A 25755-nucleotide genomic window follows, 5' to 3' on the forward strand; every position below is an offset into this window, starting at 1 on the left:
AGACCTCTGTTACACTTTCATCGATCCGCATGTTTTTAACTGATGAAGTGAAGCCATTGTTACTGTTTATTGCTAAAAGACAAAGCTTATGAATACACTTGCACTGAGAGGGGGAGCCTGAGAAGCGCAAGCTTGCTGATATGGTATGGGTGGGACATCTTCAGACACATGCCCTAAGCGGGCAACCAATCACAACAGACTGGGTCAGCTTTACCAATCAGAGCGTTTCAGAAGGATGGACTTCATAAAAACGCGAAAAAAGGCGATTGTTTAGAAGAGGGACAGCGGTGAACGATAGACTTGAAATATGTGAAATATAAAGCGTTTTTAAAACTAGAAACATGAACATACATTGTTAAACACCAAAAAAACCTAATCAAAGCCTCAAAAACAGCCAAAGAATGGTACCTTTAAGGAGTCATCTTGAGTGTGTGCACCGAAAGATCTGTTTTGGCTTTGCCATATATTCTGTTCTCTGTAAATAACTTTCCTCAGGCATATACTTATAAAAAGTTATTACCAGTTTGTGGCACTCTACTGCTTTTCATCTTTACTTGTACTACAAGCTGCAACTTTAAATGCTTTCAGATTTGACAAAGGTTGTAGATTCGATTCCCGGGTTAGGGTTATGATTGCGTTTCCATTAAATTATGTAATGCGATAAGTGTATTTTGTTTCTTCTCGCCGTTAAGTCATTCTGGCCGTACTTTGTACGTTTTATGGCAGGTTGCAAACCAACTTTAGTGCGTAGTGCCACCTACTGTAAAATGTCTATATTTCCCTATGTTTTTATATTAACTCACTGTTCCTTATAAATCTCCATATATGATGGCCCACATGAAGGAATGTAATATATTACTTAGCTCTTGTACGGCAACTCTTCAGCACCTCGCTGGGCTGATAAAGAAACTGCGCTTCCTCTGCGGCGAAATGCTACAATTGCACTTACAACTGACAGTCTGTTGACAATTACATGCAGTGTTTTTTTTTATAGACACCGACATAAATGTGGCGAGGCTGATGTATCACGAAATTTGACAGAGGCGGCCGCCTCCAATTTCGCCATGCAGGAAAAACCCTGGTCACAATCGGAATACATTTGTGTAGTCCGTTGTGTTGAATGTAGTCATTTATTTGGGTATCACTTTTGCAGACAATGAGAACATGAATCAGTGCTTGTGACTCAGAAATGTTTGAAGCACTGCTTCAGTTTTTCTTGTTTTAAACTGCTGGGAATATGAGCATGATATCAGTATGACAGCAGAAAGTTGTAATTGAACGTGTTTGTTTTCAGATCTCCAGACAGCTTTGTATGAGCTCTGCTGGCATGTGATCCAGGGCAATCTGAAGGTGGATGTGGCTGCCAGTCTCCTGGCTGATGTTATGGTGAGTGCTCATGTCATCCAAACGCTTCACTTGACTGTGACTGTCTCCTGAACCGTGACGGTTTACAAAACAAAGTCGCCGTTATTTAAAATGTCCAAGCCTTTATGATAACACATTTGTGAGTCAAAGTCACAAGGATCAAGAGAATTGTGTTTAATGGTTAATGGAGTATTATCTAGTGCTGGTTGACTGACGCAGCATACAGTACAGCAGGATTCTGGAAGTATTCAACAGTCAAATTCTTGTGTAAATATTCAAGCCACCTGGGTAATTTGGTGGGGTGATGCTGAAATACTCCTCTTTGCATTCTTGCATTTTCTTCTGCGACTTTGGACACCCTGTTTCAGAACTTCAGTAGGTCTACAAATAGTAGGAAGACTTTAATTTACATTTTAACAACGTCACTCTTAAAATTGAACAGAAAATCTGATCAAACTGAAACCGCTACTAGAATATCAACTTTAATCAAATTGAATAGTGACATTATGTTTGGACTGGGGCTGTCAATAGATAGAAAAAATGTTACCCGATGAATCCCAACCCTTTCATGTGATTAAATACGATTAATCGCACATGTATAGTGACATTAAACATATACTTTTTTAATTTGTTTAACATGTTTATTTTAGTGCTATCAAACGATTACAAAAAATAACTGACTTATCACAAACAGTATGTATATTTTATATTATATTTGAAATATACTTTAACATTTTCATTTCACATTCTATCTCCAAATTAATGTAGAAACAACACATTTCTTTAACAGAATAATTTTATGCATGAAAGCCAACACTCTGATATGGTTGGCTTTGAAACTGATGTTTTTATTAAATATATAATGTTTTCTACTAATCAAACTCATAATAAGTGTGCCTAACAGGTATTTGTAATATACTGAAAATAAAGTTCTCAAACACTACAGTCTGTACTGTTAAATACATGAAATACAGAAGAATCCTCATTAAAGCTATAAAATCACATTTATTTATTTTATTCTTTGATTAACATTAGTGACAGGAGTCACAGCAGCACGTTTAAGAGCTGCTATTTGAACATTCATATATATATTCAGTATACATTGGGTTTTGCTTTATTCATCAGATAGGTTTAGCATGCACACACTCTTCCTCTCTCCAGTCTCGCGTATATTTCGCAATACATTCTCGCGTATAGCAGGGATGGGCGATATGGCCAAAAAATGTATCCCGATAATTTCAGGTATTTATTGCGATAACAATGACGATAATATATATACATTTATATTTATTATAAATTATTTTCTTCTGTAAAATTGCAGATTATGTTATGTTTAAGTTCAGTGACTGTGCTGAAAAACATCAAACACGAACAATTACACAATAATAATTAAAATCAATTACAAGTTTAAAATGTAAATAAAGTTTCTGTATTTCTTTATACTCATATGGTGCAACAGTGGCCAAAATAGTGCAAACAGTAAAAGTAACAATCACCAACCATGTCTTGATTCAAATTTACAAGTACAACTGCAAATAAATCCTGATAAAGTTATAAACATGTTAAAGGTAACCTGATAAAGTAAATAAGTTCAGTGAGAACGACACACTCTTTGAATGTAAATCTTATACGTATGTGGAACATGCTACCACCAAATAGGTTATTATATGTGTTACACTCTAGTCCCATGGAACAAATTGTAAAACAAACTGTTATCAAAAAGAAACGATGTATTCAGATAGTTTACAAAATGGTGCAAAACACAAGATGATGAATTAAAAATCAATAAAATAAATTTGAAGATGTAGTGAGGTCGGCGGGACGAGAGCCAGCTGTACGCGCAGCGGAGGACACAAGGCCTTAGTTGCAGAGAGGACCAGGCCTGTTATAGTTTGTGTGTGTGTCGCCGGCGGCAGTCGCCCATCTATTAACATTGCTTTTATTAATTAAAAGTCCTTTTATGTTCGGCTCCTTCCTTCCTTTTATGGACTGAATTCTTTCCATCGTTTACTTTGCTTATCATAAGAGACGCAATTAGCAAATGCGCTGGCAATTTTCGTCTGGGTGGGAATTATATTACACCTAGGTCCACGTGTAGTTGTTGCATTACATAACTTCAAACTTTCTTCATACTCTGGTTTGTGTTTTAGATGGTGGAACAAATTGGACGGGTTTCCACTCTTTGTAACCACAGTTTTTCTGCAAACCTCGGATATTACGGTAGTTTGCTCCGCATCTGATTTTCTATAACCAGACCAGTTCCAAATTGTAGAGGAAGCTCTTCGCTGAACAACAAGCTCCTCCTCAACCTCATGTCCGCCTTCCGCTATGCTTGTTTTCACTCCGCACTTGAACAGTGAGTCAATCGTGCACGAAACTATATCATCAACTAGACTTATCCCTATTATCACGATGAGAATTTTTCTACGGTATATCGCAAACGATAATATATCGCTCATCCCTAGCGTATAGAATGTATTGCTCCTGGTGTACAAGACCACCACCGGGTCTGCACCATCGTATCTCCACTCGCTAATGCAGATCTATGTTCCTGCCAGATCACTGTGGTCTGCAAAGGAACAACGACTAGTGGTATCATCCCAAAAGGAAAAAAGTCACTCTCCCGTACCTTCTCTGGATCTGTTCCACATTGGTGGAATGATCTACCAGCTGCTACAAGATCAGCAGACTCGGTTGCCATCTTTAAAAAATGCATCTCTTCCGTCAACATGTAGCTGACCTTTAATTCTTCTCATTAAAAAAATTAAGTTGTACAAACCTCACTATTCTTTGCTTTGTATACTGTGCTAGGCTTTAATGGACTAGTTTTTGATGCACTTATGTATTTTGTTGCTTATGTTGTTATAATGGATTCCAATGTTTCCTCATCGGTAAGTCGCCTTGGATAAAAGCTTCTGCTAAATGACGAAATGTAAAATGTATAGGGCTGTGCGATTTGGGGAAAATATCTCATTGCGATAATTTTTGTTTTTTACATTGCGATCTAATTTTTCTTAGTCAAGTTTCAGCTCATATTGTCAATAGTGTGTAGCACAGTATGGGTATAGTAACTCTGCTGAAATAAAACAATAAAAAACATTTTAGAAATTCTAATTGTTTCCATTAAAACCATTACGAAACAGGCTGTGTGCGTGCGGCGCATCATGTTTAAACGGCTCTTCCGTGAGGTGTGCGAGTGTAATACAGGCAGTGTGTGGTCCTCTGAATGCCACTCACAAAAGAACAGACGCATCATTTTTTTCACTTCGCATCCACATTAGCATATCGCAACGTCTCACATCGCTATTTCGATTAATCGTTCAGCCCTACTCGTGTATATCTAAACTTAAACTGGGCATCTACTCTCGAGTGTGTGAAATGTCTTTGGTCAAGCACCTGGATTCGTTTGGCCAGCCTGTCAAAGAGAAAATGGCGTTGATATTTATTATTCAGGTCACCTGTGTGATTGAAACGGCCGTTATGAGAGACAGTTGCTAGTCTCCTTTTGAGTTTCCACTTCTAGAGGTCTCTGCCCTTCTCCGTGAGTAAGGCCCTTGGGTGTTATTGATATTCGTCCAAAGTTTCAGTCGCAGAAGCTGTAGTTTAGCAGATGATATTTAATCATTATTTCAGAGACCGATCAATTCGCTTCATAAAACGTTAATATGTTGTCAGGAACTCTGGGGATTATTTTTGTATTGCTTGTATCTGCTGTTTCACCTTTTTTTATGAAAGCTCTTATAACTCAAATCAATCAGGTCTTGCACTTTATCTCTCTTAATAACTCTCTTAACATCAATCCCGCACTTCTCAATCCTTCATGTGTTTTAAAACCAAAACCGCAGATGCTCAAACGCTTTTGTTCCAATGGACATGCATCCAAAATCCATATTTGTCCTGTAGAAAAATTGTTATGCAATTAGCTGCTGCTCCACTGGTGTCATATTTTGCATGTGTGTGCAGGCCAAAAGCCTGAAGAAAATGACAACATAACCCCCTCATACAGCCATGTATCGGCTCTCACCCTTTTATCACTTCAGAGTTCCGCTATGTACTTTACATTGTCTGAAAGTGTCATTTCTTCAGTGTTGTCACATGAAGATATAATCAAATATTTACTAATATGAGGGGTGTACTCACTTCTGTGAGATACTGTATATGATAATGTTAAATAATCTGTACTTTGACATTTCTTTAACCCCACATAAGCGCCCCATTTATATTTGAGCATTTTATTGATTGCAAAAACAAGTTATTATAATAATATATAGTAATCCACGATGATGTAAGGCTGCAATTATCAATTATTTTAGTATTTAGTATTTTAATTATTTAGTATTTTATTTTAGATTTTTCCAGATTAAGACTTCTGGTTTGCCGCTTGATCCCATTAGTTAGGCACTACAAAGTTAGCTTCAGAGCAGACTTTATGCTGTTTTAAAGGACAGAAGTATTATAATGTCAAAGAGCAGCGTCTACATTATTTCACAGGGGTCGCACAGGCATGAGTTTTTAATCAAGACCGTAAAAAGCAACTTTGTTTCTCACCACAAGAGGTTGGGCAGCGACATCTACCGGGATGATGACATTAAACTCCAGCCAGCAGGCACATTTGATATATCGTCTTAAGTATGTAGATGGCCAAGAGCTTTACATTTATAAAAACACTTAACGCAGCGTTAGCAATGGACAAATTCTCTGCCATAATCATTAATAGTTCACATTTCTAAAGCGAACATGCTGAGTCTAGTGTTCTTAACAGGGGAGTCATCATCTAACAGGATGGTTTTGATACCCACGGCAGATATAATGCTTTGTTGTTAAACATGCCTTTATTTATAGAGCTTTCCTGTATCTCAGTGGGAAGAGCATTGTGTTAACAACACAAGGTTGTGTGTGTGTGATCACAGGGGATTGCAGATATCTATGTATTAATGTATAGGATAATGCCATGTAAGTCGCTTTGGATAAAAGCGTCGGCCAAATACATAAAAATAAATAAACCGGATCACACATCAGTTTGATCTTTTATCAAATAATGTGACTGGTTCTGGTCATGTAGCGATACAGCTGCTGTGTTGTTAAACGTGCCTTTATTTATAGAGTTACAATGCTAACTTGGCCAAACATACACTTAAATACAAACATTACATTCAAAATACTTTTAAATAGTGTGTATTTCCTGTGTCATCTAAAATGAATACATTTGTTTGAATACAGCGCAACTGTAATATTAAACTTAATAACAAATAAATGATTATAATGTCACTTAGCCAGGTCACTTATACTTAGTATGCTTCATGTGTAGTGATGTACTATGCAATAACAATAATGTAAAAACGAAGTAAACAATATGTTGTGATGTTTTTGAGAGGTGCAGCTAAGACCGAGCTGTCTTTAAATGTCATTTACTTTATACTCCTGTTGTGTCACGTGGTAACACCCTGGTTTTCTGAGCTTTCTGGGCCTTTTTTCTGCAAAAATTATAAAACTTAATTTTTAACCATTACCAAAAATACCCTTTACATAGTAAACAAATACTAAAGCGATGTGCGGAGCATCAAACAAAAATCCTTAAAATGATCCGAACCGTGAGTTTTGTGAACCGTTGTACCACTAGTATTTTTCTTTTTTTTCCCAACATTGCAAATTCTTTAATATTCAAAAACCTATATACATTATATAATATTAATGTGAAAGGTGACAACAATGAAAGGTTATCACATTTTTCACCGATTGAAATCCCTGTGGTTTTCACAGCCATGCCTGTGCAGTGTTTGTGCATTCTAGCAAACCGTGAGTGACGTCAGTGGACCGTTCCAAGATGGCGGACACGGTCTACGTGCATGGAGCGCTTGAATGTGACATCTAGTTATGTTGTGTCTTTGTTGTGAAGTACTGCTAGGTCTGTTTCTCTGAGGGTGTGAGGTTTGCTATCTCAATAAGATGTTCCTTTAAGTTTCAGATATGTATTTTCGATCCAGCGATGGTGAACACAGAATCACTGCACAGATTGTGACATGATGAAACTAGGCTTCTGCTGGAGTGACCGATCAGCCACTTCACCACTCATACTCTGTGTTCTCCATCCTCCTGATGTGACACATTCTATATCTTATGTCTTATTGAAAGCGTTTTTTTTTTCAGGATCTGCGGGATGATCTGCCATCCATTTTAGCTGATGTTTTCAGTATATTAGGTAAGTGCTCGTTTGCGTTAGATTTTTTGTGCTTGTTATGCAGATGAAAGGATGCGTGCCCGACAGTTTTGGTATCATCTCATTTGTCTTTGTGAAGCAGGGACGGCATATGGGTTTGTATTGAGAGATGGTTTTGCAAGCCGCATGAATGAACGTGCTTATTAAACTGCAGTCATATGTCCACATAGATTGCCCCTCTGACAGATGTTTGCATAAATCAGCTGCGGAATAGAAAGAGTTGAGCTGAAAGCCCCACACTGTGATTCACTCATGCTGACATGTATATACTGAAGCTGAAATAAAATGGACCTTAATATGTAACAAGAAAAGATGAGTCACAAGTCCAAAGTAATGGTCTTTAGACAGAGAATGTCCATATGAGCGGTCACAGACAAGCAATGACCAGAAGCACATTATGTGGGTCGGACATAACTAAAGGCTATATTGGAAAAAGGACAAGACCTTAAAAAAGAGGGAAATTGCATTTGGTGAAACATGTTCAGCTGTCTATAAAGCCATACAGTACAACAGTGAACAGTCAGTTTGTGGTATTGCTGCAATAAGTGTCAGGAAGTCCTGTGTTTATATTCTGGTTTGGACAAACCAAAAAGATTTCAAAGACGTTAATAGTTGCAGTGGTAACTTAACTGTTGAATTTGCTGTATTCGTGTTTAAAAACTCTCGCAGTCATTGATTATTTTCATCATTCAGTTACAACATGAATGATTGAAATCTCAATTGAGATCAAGGTGTGTTTTTACTGTTATAGTCATTTCAGTGGCGTCATTGATATGAGCAGATATGTGCAGATCATCTACATTGATTGTTCTTTTTCAGATATTGAGACGAGCTGTCTGGAGGAGAAACGCAAGCGTGATCACTTTACCCAGCTGGTGGGAGCCTGTCTGGTGAGTAGAACGCACACGACAGTGCATTTCTCTTTAAGGCCACCAGGTGCCACTGTTGCACTGCGAGTCTCGATGCAGACGAAGAACAGCTTGTCTGGTGTATAATTGTGTGTATACGTAAGCGGGTTGCCCGATCCCCTGACTCTGAAGATTAGCTGCATTAGAGTATCGTGCGACCCAAATTCTGTCCTCTGTGAGTGGACTTACATTTTTCACCAGAGGGCCTTGAACGAACCTCCAGCCCCGCTCAGAATGAGAACAGCCATCACACATTAACCTCAAAGCAGAGCGTCTGTCTCGTGAAGAGAGCAGTTTGTAATGGCGGTGAAGGGTGACTCATAAAGACCTGCAGTGTCTCTCATTTTCATTGAAATCACTGTAAGCTGCATTATTATTATGCAAACACAAGCTTGTTATGCAGTGTCATTAGTGGCTTATGTAAGTCTAGCTGAAGGAGGTTTGACGTGGGCTGTGCAGCACTAAATAATTCTCTTACATTTTGTTGAATTTATTCTTCACTGGTTCCTTTATTCTTCAGCTGTGTAATAGAACATGTCTGTTTGTTATAAGTGATTTTCTTGTTTTCTTTTTCTGTAGTTCTGTGTTCCTGATAGCGTGTTGAAGGAGAGGTTGGATCCAGAAACACTGGAGTCTCTGGGTTTGATCAAACAGGCACAGCAGTTTAACCAGAAGATTGTCAAAATTAAGACCAAACTATTGTGAGTTACATCACATGCCTTACTCTCAACAAAAGGATCTTATCTTTCACATTTATCTTCATCTTCCCTTGAATCAGTCTGAAGTGTTAAACCGCTTCATCTCTAAATGTTTCTCATGGTACTGTAAGTGAAATGAAGGTTACAGCATCATGTTCCAGTGAGTGAATTGGTTTGGTATTCGCTTACTGAATGTAAACCTGATTGAGTTCATCTCTCACTGTGTAGTTACAAACAGCAGAAGTTCAATTTGTTGCGGGAGGAGAATGAAGGTTACGCTAAACTGATCACTGAACTCGGCCAGGATCTTTCCAGCAATCTCACCAGTCTTCTCGTCCTTGAGAACATCAAGTCTTTAATAGGTGGGTGTTCTTTCACCTCTATACACTGTCAACTTAAAACCTATAAAAACCCTAACAGTGAACAAGCATCCAACTCAAATGGACTAATATTTTGTTTGATCGCATGAATATAAATGTTTATGAAGGGATTAACCTCAAAATAAAATAATGTGTGCATGTTTTTTAAAAGCAGAAGGGCACCAGCCAGTGACTATTGATTGTGTATCTGCACTTTCAGCTTTATTAACAGTGAGCACACATTTTGAATAACTTCATTGAAAACGACACCCAGAACAATGAAAAACCTTCATATGACGTGTGTCGTGTTTGGTCTTAGGCGTGCTGTTTACTGTTTACGGAAGTCGTGCTACTTGGTGGCCATGTTTGCTATGCCTCTGGGCAGTTACGCCTCTACTGGCTCTTTCTTCGCTAGAGTGGCCATAATGAGCGTTGCATTCCTCACCATTCATTGTAACGGCCGTGGCGCATCTTGTTAAAGTCCCTGTGAAATAAAAATGACAATGCCTATTTTTTTTCATGAAATACTGCAGCTTTTATTGTAAATAGTTTATCAGCGTGTGTCATTCTCTTTTTAAAATTCACGTGCCCTCATAATCTAGCTAAAATCTGAAAATGTACTCCTGTAGTGACAGTTCCATTTCAAAACGCTGTATAAATGGCTGTTTTATACATCTAATCAAATCGCAGAGAAAGACTAAAGCCACGCTCAATATTTTTCTCATAAATTCAATTTCACAAAAAATGCATCAAAATACGGAAGTGAAAACGATCTTCCGGTTCACAGGGAATTTAGGATCTTTGTGTTCACTGATGCTGTGTTTCCAAGGTAAGACATTACTGTAAATTCATAACCAATAGGTGCAAGATTAGTGTTTGTGATAGAAGTCATGGCACAACTGAGAGCCGGGATTTGAGTTATGAACGTAACTAATCGTCACACAAAAACATCTGAAGTATTTTAAATAAAGGTACCATTCTTTGGCTGTTTTTGAGGCTTTAATTATGTTTTTTGGGTGTTTAACAATGTATGTTCATGTTTCTAGTTTAAAAACGCTTTATTTTTCACATATTTCAAGTCTATCGTTCACCGCTGTCCCTCTTCTCACAAAACGATAGGGTTTTCCTCCCATAGGAGTCCTTCCTTACGAAATCTGTGCTGTACTGCGGACTCGAGCCGTGCCCCCGATGTCATCGTCCATCACAATGTTTTAATGTAGCCTTCGTCCGATGCCAATTTGGTTGACCTCGCCCAACCTTAGTGTTTATATATGCGTTTGTTTACATAAAAGTAAATGACAAACATTTTATCCGATCGTGCTGTTTTTGATAGATCTGCTCTGTGTCTGTGTGTCAAAGCGGGGCTCACGTGCGCACTCACACACAGGTTAAAAGAGGTTACTCTCTGAGTTTTCCTGATGAATAAAGCCAGTTTGGCATGGAAATCGTCTTTGTGTCAAAGCCGCAATCCACCCACTCTGATATTAAAAACAAAGGAGCTAGTGATCGAGAACAGGTTGGTTGGAGGTGCATAGTGACACTTACTGCGATGAAAGAGAAATGCCTATATTTCCCAATATATTTTCATCTTACCGCACTGTTTCTAATTAATGTCCATACTGCATTGTTTTCTTGCATTTGGGCCATCATATAAGATATGACCTAATGTGAATTCCTTACATTCTTTCAAAGTGTTCTAACCAAACATACCGGGAATGGTCACGTGAGGTTTTTCATACGCCACGTTAATTGTAAACGCGACTGTGTTTCCATTACAGTTTTGTGAAATTGACTTGTTTCCGTTGACTATTTTCAATGTGCTATTTGAGGGTAATGGAAACGCATTTCTTTTCATTGTTCCATTGGGCAAGAGTATTTTAAACCACCACATTATGAGATACAGTGCTGCTCTCTCCGGAGTTCACATATCAAGGGCTCCGCTCTTCAAAGGGAGTAGATTTTAATTTGCCCTAAACTTCATCATAATGGCTTGTAACACAAATCAACCATTGATAATTACCCTTAGGACCAGAGGTATCCGTTTAATTTATTCATTATTATTTACATTCCAATTTCAATGTCCAAACATTGTAATACCAATTTGTTCTTTAAAGTCGGCATGAAATAATAAAGGATCATTCTAATTGTTTACACCGTGTTGAAGTATTTATTATAAATGATTTATCCGTGCACATCATTATATTTGTTTTATTTGCTCTTTATCTTTAATCAAAGCGTAAAGCTCCTCCCCCTCTGGAAACGACCTCTCTTCACTTCTGGTCATGATCACTGGTGTGAGGGTGGGGCTGCAATGACTGACAGATGGTCAACTGCTGTTCAAATCTTTCACCTTTTCACGATCCAATCAGTTGTCAATGGATGAAATCAAGTCCCGCCCTACATTTTCTCTCATTTTAGAAGTAATTTTACTCTGGTATATGTCATAATAGAGAAAAAAAGACAATCGCTACTTAAGTTTCATGTCGACTTTAAAAGTGTTTACTTGCATTATCATATTATCATATCGTAATCAGTGGAATGAAATTACAATTATATGGACTATCGCACTTATTTCTCATGCAACATATCGACAAAACAAAACGAAAAGTTATCATCAGCCTAGTCATAAATATGATCTGGGACAGCGAGCCACAACAAAAGTGAACTCGAGAGACCGGCTGACATGTGTGTTTGAACATGTGTTGAGATCTTGATGTGATGTGTCCTCAGGATGTTTTAATCTGGACCCGAATCGTGTGCTAGACATCATCTTAGAAGTGTACGAGTGTCGCTCTGACCAAGATGAGTTCTTCATCCCCCTCATCAAGTCCTACATGTGTGAACATCAGACCCTCTGCCACATGCTTGGATTCAAGTTCAAGTTCCATCAGGTGCGTTATTGTTCTGCAACCGTTAGAAACAATATAATGCTGGTCTCTAGAAGGAATGAGGCCGGGGGATGATGATGTTAATGTTGTGTGTTCAGGAACCTAATGGAGAAACACCGCGTTCTCTGTACCACATCGCTGCGGCTCTTCTTCAACACAACCTCATCTCTCTTGAAGATCTCTATGTTCATGTAAGTTCATGTTTACCCTTGTATATGTGTGCGTTAATGGCCGGTGTTCTTATTGGGGGACGTCTGTCTGAAGATAAGCGATTATTTGATATCGCAACAGTGTTATATTTATCTGCTGACTGTCATTGTCTGAAAGTGTAAGACTCCCCTTTCGACTACAGCTACAGTAATGTGAAAATGTGCCTGTACTCGTAATGGGAAATATAAATATCTCGACTCTCTTGTCAGGGTTTGGTTTATGTACAGATGCCAATAATCAAAGTGACTGTGGGCAGTTCAAAACATAACATTATTCGTCATCGAGTCAGTTCGCTGTTAAACAGCATTAGTGCTCGCTCACCGCTCATCGTCTGTCTGAAATCACCTGCTGTCACAGAAGTGCTCCTGCGTCAGATTACCATTCTAACTCATGTCTGACTCTTGAGTTCACTTGTCAAGCGTTCACTCAATGCAGCTGAATCACTGAACACAACTGTTGTCTTGTGTTCCAGCTTCTCCCAGTGGACTCCAGCATTGTGGAAGAGCACAAGAGAGAAATCCTGGAGGCCAAACAGATCGCCCGCAAACTCACCATGGTGGTCGTCCCTTCTGAAAAGACAGATGACAAGGACAAAGAGAAAGAAAAGGAGGATGAGAAGAACGAGAAGGTAGCGCATCTCAGTTGTGTTGTAATGAATAAGAACTGTAAAAACGTGTGCGGATCATTGATACACGAGCTGCGGGTCCTGTGGTGTGTTGTTAAAGTGTTCTGAGCTTGCCCACATAATAATATTATATCTTCACACTTTTTGACAGTTTCATTGAAATTTCTTAGAAACTAAGTCAATTATTTTCTGAGTAGCTATAGATGGTTTCAAAGCAACAACATAAACATGCTTTCCTGTAGCTCAGTGGTAAGAGCATTGTGTTAACAACGCAAGGTTGTGTGTTGGATCTCAGGGGATTGCAGATACCTGTGTATAAATGTAAATGATAATGCAATGTAAGTCACTTTGGATAAAAGCATCTGCCAAATGCCTTAATGTAAACATGGATTACTGCACATGCCAGCTTTTGTGGCTCAGACTTAACTTCTGCAAACAAGCCAAAGTAACATGTAATTTACTTAAGTTAAAAGTATGTCTAGCTGGTATTAGTCATGGGCCGGCATGATATTTTGATGGTATGATAACCTTTAGCAAAAGTGTCACCGTATTGCATTTACAAAATATGGATCTTTATATTGGCGGATAGTCACAGAGACGCTTGAGTTTCAGCATGTCTTTGATGGTAGTCTCTCAAATAAATCCATGACTGTCATGCTTGTGACATGTTAAACTGTACAAACTCATACATACACAGAACGAGCAGATGAAATTCAACAAACCATAAAATGGTAATATATATAATAATTAAATTCTTTATAGTTATATTATAAGCCACTCTTGCGTTCGATGAAGAATCCAGATTTTGTAGATAAATGAGGTCTGACATTAGTAAGAAACCGCACAGATGTGTGTGTGTCTCTGAAGATGAGATAATGAATGTAAGAGTCTATAATGATGCCGTATGTGAAGGTGTGTCCTCCACTCCTCTAATCCGTCTGTCTCTCTCTCTCATGTCAGCCTCCTGATAATCAGAAACTGGGGCTGCTGGAGGCTCTGCTGCAGATCGGCGACTGGCAGCACGCTCAGAGCGTCATGGATCAGATGCCAGCTTTCTATGCCACCTCCCACAAGACCATTGCCATCGCTCTGTGCCAACTGCTGCACTACAGCGTGGAGCCGCTGTACCGCAGGTATACACTGCACACGGGGTCATCTCTGCACGGGACACTGACTGGGATTTAAAAACGGCAGATGTATGTTAATGTCGCGTCTGGTGTCACAAAAAAGAGCTGTAATACCCAGAGATGACTGTCTGTCATCTCTCTGCTCGACAGGCACATGACCCATCCTTGACAAATGTTTTCTATATTGTTTCTGTGCCAACATCATTTCTGTTACGTTAGAAAAACTTAAACGTTTTGTAACTTTACCCATTCAAATTAGATGTGTCTATTAGCAACACATTTCAGTCTGAAAACATCATTTGTCTTGACTGTTTAATATTGGAGATACATATTTTTACTTTTATGACCTCTTCATCACACATGTCTGTTGCTTGGAAACAACAGGAGGAGGGTGGGAGCGGCTGTTTCTTGCGTTCTAAAACTGTAGAGAAGGAGATGATCACACAGTTCTATTTGGAGAAGAAAATCAGCATAAAATGTAATTGCATTTGCTGTGGCAGTTCCAAATTTCACTCGGGCAGCCACTGAGAAACATTGCAGAGAGATCTGAGGATGGAGAGACGGGGAGATGTCACCTGTTGCACGCCTCTTAAAGCGATCATGACAGTGTCCACATGAGACGTGCTTTGAAGCGTATTGTCAGGCTCCGGGGTAGAAAGCACAGTTAAAACTCAGTTGTTCTGACAGAGCTCTTTGAACTGCATGTATTTGTAGGGCTGGGGTTCCCAAAGGTGCCAAAGGCCGTTTGATGACACGTATGCGGAACAAACAGGCACTGCGGCCGGCCGAGACCTTCCAAGACTTATCCAGAGACGTCTTCACCATGCTGTGCTACCTGGGTCCTCATCTGTCCCATGACCCCATACTGTTTGCCAAGATCGTTCGACTGGGCAAGAGTTTCATGAAAGAGGTAAACACTGACACGAGTGATACAGCTCATAAACAATACATGTGTGTCTCCATTCACTTATCTTAATGTCTCCACGACATGGTAACATTTACAAGTATGCCGACCTACTTGCGTTTACATTTGTGCGGTCTTTGTCAAGTCATACCACCAACTGGTATGTTATTTATAACATTATTGTTATTAATTTAATGTTACGTTGGTATTTTTTACTTGATGTAAGTAGCCTAATGTTAAAAAAAATCTGTGGCTCACCAGCTTTCAAAACACTTTAATATGGTGGTATTTAAACGTTAAAAAGTTTTATTCTCATGAAAAATACGAATATTCGAATAGCATTTGTAATTTTTGAATAATTATTGCTATCAAATATTCATGAACATCCCTACTGTTCTGCGTGTCTTGAGTGAATGAACTGCACAGTTGAATGTGTCTGCGTCTGCGCTGTATGAGGACATGAACACATGAACTTTATCTCCAGAGTTCCTCTGACAGTTTATTTCACGAACATTTTACTGAGTGAAGCTATGTGAAGTGAAGCTTTCCACACTCAAAAATAAGCGTCTGGTAAACTACAGTAGTTTTATGTGGACAGATATATTGCTATTTAATAGTCCAAAATTAAAAACAACTTTAAAAATGTAATTCGAACTAAATTCATCATGCATAAGCTAAAGTTAGTTGTTTACCTTTGAGATTATTCTTTCTATTTTTATTAGTTTTTTATTTATTTATTTGTATTATATTGCATTTTGAATGTAATATGGCAATGGAATGTGCTAAATGGGTTTAGTTTTCACAGATTTGAATGTATGAAATTTCAGCAATCAAATGTTTTTATTTCTCTAAAAAGGAAACAAATTAGTAAGAGACCTTTGTTTTAGTTAGTATTGCTCTTTAATAAAGAAGGTATTTGTCATCCGAATACTCGATTAAGGATGGAATGACTGGTAGAATACTCGATTACTAAAATAACTGCAGCCCTAGTGACTATAGTTCTGTTCCTAACTATACTTCTGTTTTAATGATGATTTTAAAGTTAAATCTAAAACTGTCGCTGTCCTAACAGTGAGTATGGTTTATTTCATGAATAAATAAGAAGCTTCGATGTCAACCTCAGTATTATGTGTGTGTGTTTGAGGAGCAGTTTTGACCCTGGTTTACTGGACTAGATGATTATTGGTAGTGCTGTCAGTAAGATCTCTTAGATGGATGCTGACAGGATGATCTATACTTTCATTCTGTAGCACTGTCACACACACTTGAGAGTTCATTCTGTTGTGTACAGTGTTGTCATTTCTGGTTGTATGTTGGTTGTATATCAGCTGTGAACTCTAGGTGCTTTTGTTGGGCTCTTGGCGTGTATTTATCTGCATTTGACCCCTGTCCTCTCTCTCTCCCCCTCCCTCTCGCTCTCTCTGTCACAGTACCAAAGTGAAAGTAGTCAAGGCACCAAGGACAAAATGGTGAGTCATGGAAAAGACAAGTTGGATCGGCAGAGTTTAAAGGCATAGTTCACCCAAAATGAAAAAATAATTTATTCACCCTCTTGTCATTTCAAACTTGTATGAGTTTCTTTCTTCTGCAGAACACAAAATATATTTTGAAGAATGTTGGTGAACGCACATTGGCAGTACCCATTCACTTCTGTTGTATAAACACAAAACCAATGCAAAGTCAATGGGTACTGCCGTTGTTCCATCCCCATCATTCTACAAAGTATCTTTATACAGGTTTGATGTGACGAGGGGAGTAAATTATGACAGAATTCTCATGTTCGGGTGAACTAAGTTTAAAGTATTCATGAAGTAATGATGGTAGAACTTCTTTCCGTGGAGTAATATTCTAGACCCCAGCCTGTGTTTGTCTCTATATGATATATATGTGTGTGTTTGTGTTTGTGTGTGTGTTAGGACTCTCTGCTCAGCTGTTTTCTCAGTATTGCTGATCAGGTGTTGTTGCCGTCTCTGTCGCTCATGGAGTGCAATGCCTGCATGTCAGAGGAGCTCTGGGGCTTCTTCAAACTCTTCCCCTATCACTACAGGTATTGACTCGTCCTCATCACAGAGCACCACAGAGTCATATAACGTAACATGATGGTTTCACACCGGAGAGGCTTCTCAAGAAATCAGGCACATTTAAAAAGTTAAAGAAAAATCTTCACTCACGTTCATGTCATTCTAAACTCAATTGCTTCTCAAAAGACAAACGGCTCATCATTGGGTACACGGCCTTATAACGTGTGTCTCCATGTGCTGCCCGTGTTTCTCAGGGCACATTAAAGAAAATCAAAGGATGCCTTCGAGCCATAACAACAACAGTTAAACATGATGGGGATGTGTACGTTTATGAGCTTTTATATCATGGGAGCCGTTATATGAAATGATTGAGGTGTATGCTCATATACCAGCTGAGGTTTTTACAGCTGCACTAGATCTCTGATCCCTCATTATACTCTCATACACAGACACATCTAAACACAAGCACGTGCTTTCTTGAGCTCTGTCTGTGTTCACATCTGCTTAAACATGAATCTTTATGTGTATGAAGGTATCGGCTGTACGGACAGTGGAAGAATGAGACTTACGGCACTCATCCGCTCCTGGTGAAGATCAAGGCTCAGACGGTGGACAGAGCAAAATACATCATGAAGTAAGTTTACAGTTCATCTCACTCAGATTGTGAGCAGTGATAGACATGTGAGCTGTTTAATCAAGACTCTGGAGTTTACGAATCTGCAATTCTGTAATGTGCGTTTGATTAAACTTCATTTCATTAGAAACACATTTAAAGGGGAACTCTGCCGAAAAAATGAATTACTCGCCCTCAAGTTTTTCAATAAGCCCATGACATCTGTTCATCTTCACGATGCAAATGAAGATAGTTTTGCACACACACATATAGCCATAAACACACAGTAGGAGAGCAAGAGTGCGAGATTACTAGTGTGTTGCATACACACAAACGGGCACTTTCTGTACATTACCAACAGTTTGCGTTTTTAAATTTGGTCTTCACTAGCTTGTGATGGTATTTATATTAACAGTGCTAAACACTCAAACTCTCTTAGATGGTTGCACATGTTTATTTAAAGACAGCATTGCCTTGAATTTAGCAAAGAGTGATGGGTGGTGCTCCCGTAGATGGGCTATCATATTTGACGTATTGCCTCCCGAGCAGCCGCTCTTTTAAAACATTTTTTACAAGTTAGATGTCCTTCCTCCTCCAAGCCGCTGCCGTCTGACCTTTTTCGGTACCCAAAAAATTCCCACACTGCAGACTTCGTCTTTTTTGACGGGTGAAAAAGTTCGAAAGATTCACCTCCTTCGGCCATCCTCCATACACGTGACTCACTCCCTCTGACTGCGTGTACCAACCGGAGAGGGAGGGGTCATGTGACTCGTTACGTTCGCACACAACCTGAGGGATTCCTGTAACTTACTTTTCGTCTAGAGACGGTATAGTGGACATTTTTAGTGGTTTTGAAACCGCGGGAATATGAAACCGCAGTAAACCGTGAAACCGGTTATCGGCCCATGCATAGTTTTGATGAGGTTCAGGGTCTTTCTGACTCTCACCCATTGTTACGGCCAGCTCGTTCTCAACCGTGACATAAATAAGGATCACACTTGCACAGATGGTTTGACTTGCAAGTTAGTTTATTAAAAGTAAAGATGATCCATTACAAAATAATATAGCAGAATGTCTAGGGACTTAAATAAAGAAATAACAATCCAAAAGGTAAGGAATATTGACTTATATAAACAGAAGTAACGGTCGATGCCCTGGTGACTTCTCTGGAGACTGGCATTCCCCAGAGGAAGTGATGTTAGATGAAATAGTCCAACATTTATTCTCTCCGCAATGAGTGAAATCAGTCAGCAGGGGTGTACGGTCAACAACACCCTCCCAGGTCATTCCGCCCCCAGCAGGGAAGAAAAGGGAGCACAGGGTCGTAACACCTCCCTCCTCAAAAGAAAGATTCGGCAACGAATCTAAAAAAATAAAATAAAAATAATCAAGCACCACCGCAGAACACAACAAAGTAATCCAGCCGTCCGGGAAGCGTCCTCTTCACCCCACCTCATCCTTTAACACCTCTGGGCCCTAGATACGCAAAAAGAACAGTGAGAAAAAAAAGAAACGTACCACACCGACGTCATGTTACACTCTAGAAAGAGTCTCAGCTATCACGTTGTCTTTTCCCCTTACATGCTTAATGTCCAAGTGGAAAGGTTGTAGAATGAGACTCCATCGCATAAGTCGTTGGTTTCGATTTCTCATTTGATTAAGAAAACCAAAGGGTTATGATCTGAATAAACAACAATCGGCGCAGCAATTGAACCTAGATATACCTCGAAGTGTTGTACGGCTAACACCAGAGCGAAGGCTTCCTTTTCAATAGTTGAGTAGACCTGTTGATGCCGATTAAACTTCTTTGAAAAATAGCTAACAGGATGCAAAACACCATTCGAAGCTTCTTGCAAGAGAACAGCGCCCGCACCGCAAGCACTCGCATCAATTGCAAGACTAAAAGACTTTTCAAAATCCGGAGCTGTCAAAACATGTCAGCAAAGCCTTACAATTTTCAAAAGCCTGCTGACAGGACTCAGACCACTGAAAAGATAACTTCGGGCTCAACAAATCAGTAAGAGGTGAGACTACACTGGCAAAATTTTCGCAAAAACTCCGGTAATACCCGAGAAATCGTCGCAATTCACGACGAGTGGTGGGAGCTGAAAAGTTACAAATAGCTTCTACCTTAGTCTCAATAGGCTTTACACAACCATTCCCCACTACCTTACCCAAATAGGTAACGTTTGCCTTCGCGAACTCAGATTTAGAGAGATTAACCGTAAGATTAGCCTTTGCTAAACGAGAAAAAAGTTCTTTAATCTGGTTAAGATGCTCAGACCAAGAAGAACTATACAACACGACGTCATCCAAATATGCCTCACATCCTGACATCCCATACAGTATACGGTTTACGAGTCGCTGGAAAGTCGCGGGTGCATTTCGAACTCCGAAAGGCATTACAGTATACTGTAGGAAATCATCAGGCGTAACGAAGGCAGATAATTCCTTCGCACGACTAGTCAAAGGCACCTGCCAATACCCCTTTAAGAGGTCGAATTTACTGACGTAACGGGCAGAGCCAACATGATCGACGCAGTCATTCACATCCAGACAACAACGCAACTGACATTCTGCGCTTTGAGTATAGCATTTTGTGCATTCCCTCTTCCTTCATCGTTTGCTTGTTTTCTCATCTTTGGTTTTTCCTCATGCACTGGTTCGCTACGTATGAACACATTGCAGCTGAAAGGGGATTTTGTCTAGAACGCAGTTGTAAACGTTTTTTGCTGCCGCACCAATAAAACGAATCCCTTTGGCTTTGGTCTTTTTTCACTGTTGTCATTCAGAAACAAAGGTCAAAGTGATACATAATAATAATAATATAGTGCACTGTTTGAGTTTAACGAACAATTTCCTAATGAATAAATGAACAGAAGTGAATTTAATTGACACAGGTTGGTTTCCTTCAGCTGAGAGCCAATCATCACTTCCTTAAAACCCCTTTTTTGTCACATTTGTGGCGTTGGTTCAACCACACTAAATTGCACTGAAAAACACAAAAACGTAGATTCAGTCAGTAAATTAATCTGTTGAGTGCTTTTAATGTTTCAGTCAAAACATGTGTTTTGGGGTTTTCATGATACTTTAAAGGGCCGTTCACATTATAACGTTAACTGTAACTATATTTGCATCTACATTATTCCGGTTTGAACTTTTTGTCTTGCCTTCGTTACAACCAGCTCTCAAAGTGAAATAAAGATGGAGATCTTTTGCAGCCAATACTCAAGCAAACATTTATTTATTGGCACCAAGAACAACATATAATTAAAGAAAGTGTGTTGGCCAGCGATCGTTCCACAGCTGATTGCTCAAACAACGCCACACAGAAGCATTTATCCTGCATCCAACAAGTGTCAGTTATGCCAGAAACTCATCCTTCTAAACAACATCTGATCAAACGCTCGCGACCAGTCGCACAGCCACAGCCTAGAGACATAACCTCAAAACAGAAAGTTAAAAGCAAAACACTTTTTAATGGGAAACGCAGCTCATTTGATGCAAGTGATCACTGTGCATAACATCACGTTATATATATGTAGGCACATTTGGGAGTTGTAGTTTTCATTTGATTGTATTTAAATAGGTTATGAGTTTAGATCCGGTCAGTTACACCATTGCACCCAAATTTTAACGGCCGCACAGACTTAATGTTACTCTGTAGAGCCCTGCAGCGGACGATAAGGTTATGTTTAGTTAAACCTGTTCGGAGTCACTAAAATGAATGTAGATGACCTGCTGCGGATGCTTTCGTTTTCATTCCCAAACGTATTTTCTCCAAAATATTACAGCAGCGGCTAGATGCTCTCTCTGAAGACTGAAGGTGCGATGGTGTCCGGTATGTAGGGGTGTCCTTGACTGACGATTTACATAATTGAATCAGAAATGTCACGTCTTGCCTATAGTCGACTGATAGTCGAATCACGCAAACGCTCACGTGCATGTGGGGAAGACACCAGGTGGTTCACAAGGGTACAGCACAACATTGATGCAGTCAATCAGACAACAGAATATACCCTTATAATAAATAAAACTAAAAAACAAAAGCCAGATTCAGGTCACAATATGCAAAATAAAGCGTTTATAATAAACACCGCATATATTTTCAAAACCCAAGCCACAAATAGTAAAATGAATGGACTAGGTATTAATTCATATTTATATATCCAAACATTCAGTAAGTGACAATTGTTTAGAAACGGTGTACACGTTTATTTGTGAGTCATCTGCGGGTGCATGTGCTGGGTCAAATTAAGACAGGCGTTTCGGTAACCAACCCTAAAACGTCCTATTTCTTAACATCATTTTTTCTGCGCAGTGTGTGTGACCGTCTGCTAAACACACAGCTTTCCGACCGCCACAGTCTTCAAGTCGGACATGAAACCAGCGTCACGATCATCAATAGTCAAACATTATAGATCTGCCAGAGACCGTTTAATAGTATGTTTTATCCTTCATCAGTTGGAAAATAGTTCTGAGAGCGATCCTAATTAAATCATTCTCTTTATCGTTTTTGTTGAGCTTGGTGCAGTGCATCCTGAGATTGCCTAATGAAAGAGACATGCCATTCTGTCTGAAATAGTGCCTAGGTATCTAAAGGGGATGAGTTAAATCTAAATACCTTGTGAAAGGACATGGATCTGAAAGGCAGCTCAGTGGCTTCTGGAAGCGAGTGTTAGTGCTCAATGCTAAACAGTCCTGAAGAGAACTGCACTGGTGTGTGTGCATACAGATGAGCTGTTTGACATGAGCTCGAAGGATCGCTGCATCACATCCTTTGCTTTCTGTTCAACTCTTTTGAATAAATGATGATATTTTGGCAGATAATTGGACAGAGAGAGTGAGAGTCAAAGTAAAACGCATCAAAGTGTTCAGGGTGAAGGAGAGGGAAGCTCAAGGTCGCCTGTCAAACGGGCCAAGTCAGTTTTCGCATGTGTCAGACCCATGTGATGCAGATGTGAGAGCTGTGAGGAGGTGATGCAGATGTGAGAGCTGTGAGGAGGTGATGCAGATGTGTGTTGAGAGCTGTGAGGAGGTGATGCAGATGTGTGTTGAGAGCTGTGAGGAGGTGATGCAGATGTGTGTTGAGAGCTGTGAGGAGGTGATGCAGATGTGTGTTGAGAGCTGTGAGGAGGTGATGCAGATGTGTGTTGAGAGCTGTGAGGAGGTGATGCAGATGTGTGTTGAGAGCTGTGAGGAGGTGATGCAGATGTGTGTTGAGAGCTGTGAGGAGGTGATGCAGATGTGTGTTGAGAGCTGTGAGGAGGTGATGCAGATGTGTGTTGAGAGCTGTGAGGAGGTGATGCAGATGTGTGTTGAGAGCTGTGAGGAGGTGATGCAGATGTGTGTTGAGAGCTGTGAGGAGGTGATGCAGATGTGTGTTGAGAGCTGTGAGGAGGTGATGCAGATGTGTGTTGAGAGCTGTGAGGAGGTGATGCAGATGTGTGTTGAGAGCTGTGAGGAGTTGATGCAGATGTGTGTTGAGAGCTGTGAGGAGGTGATGCAGATGTGTGTTGAGAGCTGTGAGGAGGTGATGCAGATGTGTGTTGAGAGCGTGTGAGGAGGTGATGCAGATGTGTGTTGAGAGCTGTGAGGAGGTGATGCAGATGTGTGTTGAGAGCTGTGAGGAGGTGATGCAGATGTGTGTTGAGAGCTGTGAGGAGGTGATGCAGATGTGTGTTGAGAGCTGTGAGGAGGTGATGCAGATGTGTGTTGAGAGCTGTGAGGAGGTGATGCAGATGTGTGTTGAGAGCGTGTGAGGTGGTGATGCAGATGTGTGTTGAGAGCGTGTGAGGAGGTGATGCAGATGTGTGTTGAGAGCGTGTGAGGAGGTGATGCAGATGTGTGTTGAGAGCTGTGAGGAGGTGATGCAGATGTGTGTTGAGAGCTGTGAGGAGGTGATGCAGATGTGTGTTGAGAGCTGTGAGGAGGTGATGCAGATGTGTGTTGAGAGCTGTGAGGAGGTGATGCAGATGTGTGTTGAGAGCTGTGAGGAGGTGATGCAGATGTGTGTTGAGAGCGTGTGAGGAGGTGATGCAGATGTGTGTTGAGAGCTGTGAGGAGGTGATGCAGATGTGTGTTGAGAGCTGCGAGGAGGTGATGCAGATGTGTGTTGAGAGCGTGTGAGGAGGTGATGCAGATGTGTGTTGAGAGCTGTGAGGAGGTGATGCAGATGTGTGTTGAGAGCGTGTGAGGAGGTGATGCAGATGTGTGTTGAGAGCGTGTGAGGAGGTGATGCAGATCTGTGTTGAGAGCTGTGAGGAGGTGATGCAGATGTGTGTTGAGAGCTGTGAGGAGGTGATGCAGATGTGTGTTGAGAGCGTATGAGGAGGTGATGCAGATGTGTGTTGAGAGCTGTGAGGAGGTGATGCAGATGTGTGTTGAGAGCGTGTGAGGAGGTGATGCAGATGTGTGTTGAGAGCTGTGAGGAGGTGATGCAGATGTGTGTTGAGAGCGTGTGAGGAGGTGATGCAGATGTGTGTTGAGAGCTGTGAGGAGGTGATGCAGATGTGTGTTGAGAGCGTGTGAGGAGGTTATGCAGATGTGTGTTGAGAGCTGTGAGGAGGTGATGCAGATGTGTGTTGAGAGCTGTGAGGAGGTGATGCAGATGTGTGTTGAGAGCTGTGAGGAGGTGATGCAGATGTGTGTTGAGAGCGTGTGAGGAGGTGATGCAGATGTGTGTTGAGAGCTGCGAGGAGGTGATGCAGATGTGTGTTGAGAGCTGCGAGGAGGTGATGCAGATGTGTGTTGAGAGCTGCGAGGAGGTGATGCAGATGTGTGTTGAGAGCTGCGAGGAGGTGATGCAGATGTGTGTTGAGAGCTGCGAGGAGGTGATGCAGATGTGTGTTGAGAGCTGCGAGGAGGTGATGCAGATGTGTGTTGAGAGCGTGTGAGGAGGTGATGCAGATGTTTGTTGAGAGCTGCGAGGAGGTGATGCAGATGTGTGTTGAGAGCTGTGAGGAGGTGATGCAGATGTGTGTTGAGAGCTGTGAGGAGGTGATGCAGATGTGTGTTGAGAGCTGTGAGGAGGTGATGCAGATGTGTGTTGAGAGCTGTGAGGAGGTGATGCAGATGTGTGTTGAGAGCTGTGAGGAGGTGATGCAGATGTGTGTTGAGAGCGTGTGAGGAGGTGATGCAGATGTGTGTTGAGAGCGTGTGAGGAGGTGATGCAGATGTGTGTTGAGAGCGTGTGAGGAGGTGATGCAGATGTGTGTTGAGAGCTGTGAGGAGGTGATGCAGATGTGTGTTGAGAGCTGTGAGGAGGTGATGCAGATGTGTGTTGAGAGCTGTGAGGAGGTGATGCAGATGTGTGTTGAGAGCTGTGAGGAGGTGATGCAGATGTGTGTTGAGAGCTGTGAGGAGGTGATGCAGATGTGTGTTGAGAGCTGTGAGGAGGTGATGCAGATGTGTGTTGAGAGCTGTGAGGAGGTGATGCAGATGTGTGTTGAGAGCTGTGAGGAGGTGATGCAGATGTGTGTTGAGAGCGTGTGAGGAGGTGATGCAGATGTGTGTTGAGAGCGTGTGAGGAGGTGATGCAGATGTGAGAGCGTATGAGGAGGTGATGCAGATGTGTGTTGAGAGCTGTGAGGAGGTGATGCAGATGTGTGTTGAGAGCTGTGAGGAGGTGATGCAGATGTGTGTTGAGAGCTGTGAGGAGGTGATGCAGATGTGTGTTGAGAGCGTGTGAGGAGGTGATGCAGATGTGTGTTGAGAGCTGTGAGGAGGTGATGCAGATGTGTGTTGAGAGCTGTGAGGAGGTGATGCAGATGTGTGTTGAGAGCTGTGAGGAGGTGATGCAGATGTGTGTTGAGAGCTGT

The 25755-nt window shown here is 40.7% G+C and overlaps 1 protein-coding gene across 2 annotated transcripts in view; it reads left to right on the forward strand.

Moving 5' to 3' along the window:
• thoc2 (THO complex 2) overlaps window positions 1–25755 on the forward strand; it is a 69831-nt gene that overhangs the window by 6525 nt on the left and 37551 nt on the right. For both annotated transcript variants that reach the window (XM_079479499.1, XM_079479500.1), the window contains exons 3-15: window positions 1295–1386; window positions 7513–7564; window positions 8402–8472; window positions 9070–9191; window positions 9417–9550; window positions 12278–12438; window positions 12534–12626; window positions 13118–13273; window positions 14231–14403; window positions 15112–15307; window positions 16732–16770; window positions 17218–17348; window positions 17855–17956. In XM_079479499.1, the coding sequence (XP_079335625.1) occupies window positions 1295–1386; window positions 7513–7564; window positions 8402–8472; window positions 9070–9191; window positions 9417–9550; window positions 12278–12438; window positions 12534–12626; window positions 13118–13273; window positions 14231–14403; window positions 15112–15307; window positions 16732–16770; window positions 17218–17348; window positions 17855–17956 (1522 nt within the window). The remainder of the gene's footprint in view (window positions 1–1294; window positions 1387–7512; window positions 7565–8401; window positions 8473–9069; window positions 9192–9416; window positions 9551–12277; window positions 12439–12533; window positions 12627–13117; window positions 13274–14230; window positions 14404–15111; window positions 15308–16731; window positions 16771–17217; window positions 17349–17854; window positions 17957–25755) is intronic.

The sequence above is a fragment of the Barbatula barbatula genome, assembly GCF_947034865.1.
Source record: "Barbatula barbatula genome assembly, chromosome: 18".
NCBI lineage: Eukaryota > Metazoa > Chordata > Actinopteri > Cypriniformes > Nemacheilidae > Barbatula > Barbatula barbatula.